Raw genomic sequence first — 7798 nt, forward strand, 5'->3', positions numbered from 1 at the left:
AATTATTGTATATATATAAAGTTATATGTGTGTGTGTGTGTGTGTGTGTGTGATTATATATAAATTATATATTATACAAAATCAATAAATTAATATTTAATTATATATAAATATATAAATATATACGATCATATAGACATAATTTATATAAAATCGTTTTTCCCGGGGAACATCTACAAAAATTAACCCTTTACGACTTAAATATTTTCACTGTCTTGTCTCAACAATTCCATATAAGCTCAGCTACTTTTTCAAATCGCGCAGTTATCGTTTGTGGTTTAAGATAAACACAGCATCAATAGCCAAAGACTATTTTAGCGACGTAAGACGTGTCATGGAAAACCATTTAACTTTCCTATATGCAATTTCCCTTTAAACTACTAAAAAAGATAACGAACAGAAGCTTCGAGTCAGTCTCGGCACAGGACGCAAAGGGTTTAAGCGTCAAAATGTGTTTAATGACGCGGATGATCTTGATCGAACGATGAACTTCATTCGTATCGATAAACGAACGATACAATATATTGTATATAAATATAACTTTATTTATATACAATATACATCTGTCGAAGGTATATTTACAAAGAAGTTAAAACGAATGGCAGTTGCAACTAGAAGAGAAGGCTCTGCTCGCAATAATACCTATACTTTTTGTGCAGCAGCGCATGTATATGTGTGTGTATGATTCACTGTCTGTATGTGAGTGTGTCAACTCCATTCGATTACTCGAAGAAATGGATCTTTAATACATAGTAGAAAGTACACCGACTAGAAAAGTCCGCGTAACTACAAATTGCTAGATTTCGTAAAGCGGACCGTCGGACAGGGGCAATTTTGCCTACGAATAATGAAATCTCCGTATCAAGACCGGCGAATGCGTATCTTGCTTTCATTTTCCATGTGTCCTTTCTTTCTTTTTTCCGTTCTTCTGTCCTTTCTTCTTCCTCTTTCTTTTTTACACACACGGAGAAAGCAAAAATCCCTCTTTCCCTCTTCGAGGAAATCTCTTAGGTTCCCTTTCTCTCTCTACGCTTTCTACATGAATACAAATGTTACAAAAATATCCTAGTTCCTGAATTCACAACTCGTTTGCAAATCAACTGTTTTGTCGAGTCTATCGAGTCTCTAAGAGATATATCGAAAAGCAAAGTGTAAAAGGGACGTCAAAGTCAACGCATCCTCCTTCACTCGCGCTCAACGTGGTCGTGTGTTCGAACACTCGTTTAAGCATAAAGAATCGTCTCACGGGAATATCGAATCTATCAATCACGCAATCATGAGAAATAATACCTGTATTTCTCCACAATAAAAAGGAAAAAGAAAAAGAGAAGATGATTACAGAGAAATTCATTTTAACGTGTACATTTTCTCAATCAAGTGTCATTCGCCAACGAATTTTCTCGGTTCTGTACGTTAAACTCTCATCTCGCGCATAATTGTAGAACTGGTGTCGCTCGCCGAATGTCAATAAATCCGCATTCTAACTCGCAGTAACAATCACGATTGTCGCGCCGTATCGGACGAAAAGCTCACTTCTCTTGTTTCCTCTTGATCGCTCAGTCGCCCTAAAGAAACACAAACGGAGAGAAGACACACCCGTTGCGACTTTCGTTTACGCTTAAAAATACAGAACACCGCTCGGTAAATTTGTACATCGCTGTGGCAGACTTCGAACTGCGTATCCAGTTCACCCCGCAGGATGTAAATACAAGAATCCATCGTATTTCGGATGGATGATGTTGCTGATGGTACCGACATAATTCCACTCGATATTTCTCTCTCTCGCTCGTCGTTCAACAGTGAACGCATGTATGTGTATTTTTACGCGTATCTTATTTGTCGACGCTCAAATGCTTCAAATTTGCGCTCGACGAGGCGCCGTGCGACGATATCAAATAAATTTATCGCCGCTCTCCTTCCCTCACTAGCTGTAGAAGCCAAGTAGGCGGATAAAAGATAAATCGCAATTATAAAGGCCTAATTTCGCGTATTACTATGTTAAAACCTACATAAACATACATACATACATACATACATACATACATATATATATATATATATATATACATGTATATATATACATGTGTCCAGTACGTACATACGTCAGGGGCGAATTAATAATCTCTGCTAGAACATCACACTCGTATCCATTGGCGTTTAATCGTTTGTGATTTAACGAGCGTGCACTCAGTTGAGACACGCTTACACGCGTGTCAGTAACGGCGGACGCGTTTCAAACCAGTAACATTTCACACGGGACCGTCAATAAGTGTGTCTTTTTCTCTCTCTCTCTCACTCGCTCTCTCACATTGTAAAATAATTACGCGAACAGATGGCATTAAATTTGATATAACGTATCTATATAGTATCAAAATAAATAGTTTTCAATGCCATCGGTTTCTTCTTTCTCTTTCTTTCTTCCATATTTCTCTCTTTATTTGTGTTTTATCAATTGACTGCATCGACGACTCAGCGTTATTACGATAGTTCTCTCTCCTCCCGGGCATTCCGCAACGATACGGATTTTGTACTTCTCTCCTCGAGCGATCTGTATGTAAATCTACATGGCACATGCGTGCGTACGATCGTCATCGCGCGTCATTGTGTTCAACAAGCCGACGCACGGCCGTTCCTTCTTATTGCCGGTCTGAACAATTGGTATCCAACGCGAAATGGCCGAGCCGATCGTCGAGAAAGTACGACGTGAACTCTTCGACGAACTTTTCACGATTTGCAATTCGGTGAAAGTCGCTTCACACGCGCGCCTCGGCGGAGAGCGAGCCGGTGATTCGCGACTCGCACGTTTCTTTCTTTATGGCAGGGGTTGCTACAAGCTTGTTTTTTCTTTTTTCTTCTTTTCTTCCTCGTTTTGTTTCTAGCAGCCGCTAATGGCACCGTTACTTCCCGCTAACAGCCTGGAACCTGGGTAGGCAAAGACCAAACTTGGATTCTATACCCGTGAAGATGGGCAGAGCTACTTGGTAGCCACCTATATGATCTGGGTTCGTTGATCGAATCTCGTCCGCGACTCCCATAGTAGGCACCTTTTGCTCCGATCCGGTAGGTCGACTGTAAACAAGAATCAGAGATCGGTTACGCTAAATCGTTATGTCGACAATTGAATCGCAATTATAATCTAATGATAATAAAATGTAGATAATAGGGACAAGATTTCTCTCGCTTAATAGCAGGAAAAAGTGACTGTAGTGACTAATTTGTAGTGACTAATTTTGAACAAAAGTGAATTTTTTAGTGACTTGTAAAGAAAAAATGACAAAAGATGATTTAAGTGACTGGATGGTAGCATTGAAACTGTGACTGAAAAAAAACATTAGCGCAATTGTTTAAGAACACAAAGTTTGACATACAACAGTACGTATTATATTATATTCATGAGATATGTATACATATAAAAATATATACTTACGATCCTCCAAAGTCGACGACGAACAACCTTTGCAGCAGCTCATACGTGAAAAGAGTGACTCCGAACTGAGGCGACGATCTGAAAACTCGAGCTGTAAAAACAGAGAAGCGCATGACACAGGATATATATTTGAAAAATGAACTGTTCATATTCTTTGTCCAAATAAAGATTTAGGACGTTCCGATGGCAAGCATATCGGCATGATGACTGTCTATTTCCTTTCTGAGAGACCAAGGCGAATGAACGATAATGACAATTATATGCTGAAAATTATAACCACTAGCTGATAACAATTTATGTTCACTGATACATCAATGCATATTTTTTTTTTTATTCTCGCTCGTTACGCAGTTAATTTCACGAGACATCTGTGAATAAATATTAGTCAAAGTTGAGAAAATGCCAGTCAAAATGCAGAATCCAAAATTGAAGGCTCGATGCGACACTTGGGGCTTGAATGAGAAAATCTTTCGATACAGAGAACGACATTAATATCTCCTACGAGCAGAAAATATCTCAGTGTCTTGTTAATAATCATCAATATAAAAATACTTGAAATTGAGAGATACGAGAACATAGCCTCTGCGACTTCAATAATGCGTCGCACTTCTGAAAAGAAGACTCATATATATTTGATTGACCTGCATTTTCAGGGTTACAGCTGCAAGATATGCGTGAACACAAGATGATAAGTTACAGTCGATGATCGTTCTGAATACAGAGAGATAGTGTGTGAGTATGCTGACTGCGATTCAGATTGGAGAAAACAGGACACAAGACGGCAGGCGTGAAAATCATAAAAGGGACAGACGAAGAAAGAGGTACTTACTGACAAGTAAATCGCCGAGTCATATTGGGGAGGAAGAAAGGTCGAAAGATGCAGCAGGGCCGATCCCCCGCGCATGCAATCGACCAAAAGCAGAATATATTACTAACTATACTCTCAGCGGCCGTAGCGAGAGAGAGAAACGGATCTCTTTTCCTTTTTATTTGTTTACTTCTTACAAAAAAACCAACGAATTATGAAAGCAATTATTTATATCACAGAGATGAGATCGTGCTATAATTAATGCGGCCACTGAACTCCATCCTGACTGGCCGGACAACATAACGTCTAGAATCGGGACATAAGAGTCTGAAAGACGTCTTTAAGACGTCAATCAAACGCCTTACTCATAAATGTCTTCAAGACGTTTTATGATCCAATTTTATACGTTATGTTGTCTGGACAGAATGAGCGCGGCTATTGTTCTTGGACGTTAACAAATCGAATACGATAAAAAGCACTCATTCCAGTTAGGGTAAAGAAGTTCATTGAAGTGCGGTAAAAAGATCCTACGTCTATTTCCGGGAAAAAAGAAATCACTCCTCTTATTTCTTTTCCTTTCTTTCTTTTTTCCGCGACAGAACCGTCTCACTGATATACGAAAGCGACATTATTAGCGGACTCGCAGATGTTTCGAGAAAAATTTCCAGTACGGAAATGTTATATACCGCCTCGAGAATCTCGTCAATAGGGAATAGCAAAATGAGATACCTGTTGCGCCCTTCCAGAACGCCCTGGCACCTTCTTCCCTGTAGATTTTCCTCGCGCAATCCAACAGACCGTTGTACGTGGTTTGGCCTTCCCTGGCTACGACCTGCAAAACGACAAAATGATGAAAGGAGCACAGAATATCTCGGACGTTTGTTTTGGGATCACGTACCTGCAGTCTCGTCTTAATTACGTCCGCGGGAGTGACCAGCGCTGCCGCGGGTACGCCGGCGAACGCACCGGAAGCGAGAAGCGACAACGGCGTGTTGTAACCTCCTTCGTCGGCCATCCGCGCTTTCGTGTGAGCGTACATGGGAAAGTATATTGCGCTAAACGGCACGTCTCGTAAGAAGCATGCCCTGGCGCCCTACGAAGATGGATTGTGACCACCATTAGTGCGACTTGCAAGAAGAAGGACATAGAGGAAGAGGGAGAAAGAAAAACGTTTGATAAGACAGATAAGGCCGTGATCGTTACTCACTTTGTACAATCCAAAAAGACCCAACTCCTTGACGACGGTCCACGCTCTCACTTTTGATCCACCCGCGATCTCCCCGGCCACCTGCAGGCGAATCTTTACTATCTCCAGCGGATTAGTAAATATCACTTGGGACGCACCGGCCTGTGGAAAGAAGAGAGGAACGTTTCGTTACACCTCACGTTGGCTCGTCCAACGCGGAAACGTAACGCGAAAAGTAAATCTTTGCGATTTGCCAATATTTATTAGGAGCAGCCATAAATTATACGAATATAATTATTATTGATTCAACGTGAGCGTGCTATATATTTCTTTTTGCGAGAATTACTTGTCCCAAATAATATTAAAAGGTCACTGGCATGTTGTATGAATATTAATACAATGTTGCCCTACAAGGTTCTTGGGATGTTAATGGAATGAGACGAACCAATTAAAATACTGAACATACAAGCGCGAAAAGAAGCACTCACACAGGCACCAGACAGGATTTCTCCGTACACCGGTAGGTTTCCGTTCTTATCCATGAACTTGTCTCTGACGAAATCGTTGACTGTTAATTTGATAGCCTTTTCAGGGGCTACCCCCATTAACTGTGGCATCAGACCTCGGTAGAGACCAAAAAAGCCTTCGTGCCGTATCACCTGTCAAACGCATAACACCAGCTTCATGATTAACAATGCAGAGAGTGTTACACGGCGAGATTTTTCGATTCCAACCTTTTTACAACAATCAAAGCTGTTCCTGTACATCAGCTCGCCTATGAAGGATCCAGTCCTCTGATTCTGCATCCTGGTCTTCACCAAGTCGATCGGATATACCGCCGTGGCACCAACGGCTGCAAGCACACGATTGCTTCATTTCTAAAATGTGACGTTACAATCCTAAGTCGAGTTATTGTTTAATTCAATAATTCCCAATTTCCGTATCAAGGTTGACTTTTTGTCAAATTGAGATTTCCTCAATTCGGAAAAAACTTGTCGAAGAAGACGCGAATGATATTACGTTCTTACAGCGTAGAACCTACATTTTCGTTCTTAACTTTTTTACTATATATGATATATGATGTCCCCGTTTGTATTGAACATGTTGGTATAAACGATTTTTTCATACGTTTCCAAATTTCGCTAATAATGAAATCGGCCACTTCATATGAATCACCCTGCATATACTAGATGTGAAAAAAATTATTTCGATCGACAAGATGTATATAGTGTATCGAATAAAAGTTTAAATTCAAAAACGGCTATTTCATCTGCAACAATTTAATACATAAGTAGAAGCATAAAGGATTTGATACATACCTCCTCCAATGGATCCAAGGACGAACCGGTACCCACTTTCGAGCATTTGCACAATAACACCGCGCTCGTCCGGGCTCTGTAAAGTAACAGTACTTACTGTTGAATTAAGCATCTGACACTGTCGCAAACATTGATTTCGAGAACGTCTGATCGATGTCTCGGCTCGCAAGAGAGAGAGATTTCTTCCGTCACCACACTTACCGACACCGCCTTAATCTCGGCAACGCGTTTTGTTATTTGCTTGAAATACTGCTCAGGTGTAATAGCCACGAGATCATTGTATACAATTTTCCTGAAATCCGAGAAGAAATGCGAGCTCAATAACGTGGAACGAAGCTGTAGCCTATAAAGCGTATAAACGTGAGGAGGAGGTACACGAATCGTTAGGATAAACGGATTGTTTGGCGTCGATGGCACTGTTTGAAGCGATATTAAATAGACTCCTGCCGAGATATGATCCATCACAACGTGTATCCTCAGACCTTATCTGTCTTAACAACGGGACAAAGTAATGGAGTCATTAGTGTGTCCATACGGCGTGCAAATATTTTGCGTATAACCATCGCCCTAAGATAGAGATGCTGAAGAGAGTAAAGTGAGAACAAATGTGTTTTATAAGAGATATACGTATATATGTATAAAAGACATATTTATATATCACGTGATAGAGTCTGTAATACAAAGACGCACCCAAGCCGCGAATCTGCCTCGTCATCTTCCGTAGGTCTGATCCAAGCAGCGTAAACACGTAAACAAACGCTCTCAATATAGGAGGAAAGTCGCCACGAGCATCAGATTCAATTATCGGAAATAATAATGCAGTTTAAGCGCTGTAGGCATTAGAAGGCGATTAGGAATGATTTTTGCTCAGTAGAGGAAATTGGTCTCCATCTTCATTGCCAAGAACGAGACGCACTTGAGACATTTTTTTTGGACGATGACGATGTGCTTGCTGGTGCAACAGTAGCGTTACGTGACTTTCTCTCTCACTCCCTCCCACCCTTCCTTCCTCTCTCTCTCTCTCTCTCTCTCTCTCTCTCTCTCTCTCTCTCTCTCTC

General features: G+C 40.7%; 1 protein-coding gene across 10 annotated transcripts in view; it reads right to left on the minus strand.

Moving 5' to 3' along the window:
- Nucleotides 1-1274: 1274 nt before the first annotated feature.
- The window catches only part of LOC106749464 (calcium-binding mitochondrial carrier protein Aralar1), a 24125-nt gene continuing 17601 nt past the window's right edge, over nucleotides 1275-7798 (minus strand). For 6 of the 10 annotated variants that reach the window (XM_014628934.1, XM_014628927.1, XM_014628930.1 and 3 more), the window contains 9 exons: nucleotides 6942-7032; nucleotides 6741-6816; nucleotides 6156-6274; nucleotides 5910-6080; nucleotides 5443-5583; nucleotides 5134-5328; nucleotides 4965-5067; nucleotides 3428-3518; nucleotides 1275-3069 (listed from right to left, as the gene is read on the minus strand). In XM_014628934.1, the coding sequence (XP_014484420.1) occupies nucleotides 2898-3069; nucleotides 3428-3518; nucleotides 4965-5067; nucleotides 5134-5328; nucleotides 5443-5583; nucleotides 5910-6080; nucleotides 6156-6274; nucleotides 6741-6816; nucleotides 6942-7032 (1159 nt within the window). In that variant the 3' untranslated portion in view covers nucleotides 1275-2897. The other 4 variants (XM_014628928.1, XM_014628933.1, XM_014628936.1 and 1 more) reach the window with 4 other exon arrangements.

Source organism: Dinoponera quadriceps, unplaced genomic scaffold (genome assembly GCF_001313825.1).
Source record: "Dinoponera quadriceps isolate SergipeBrazil2010 unplaced genomic scaffold, ASM131382v1 scaffold3807, whole genome shotgun sequence".
Lineage (NCBI taxonomy): Eukaryota > Metazoa > Arthropoda > Insecta > Hymenoptera > Formicidae > Dinoponera > Dinoponera quadriceps.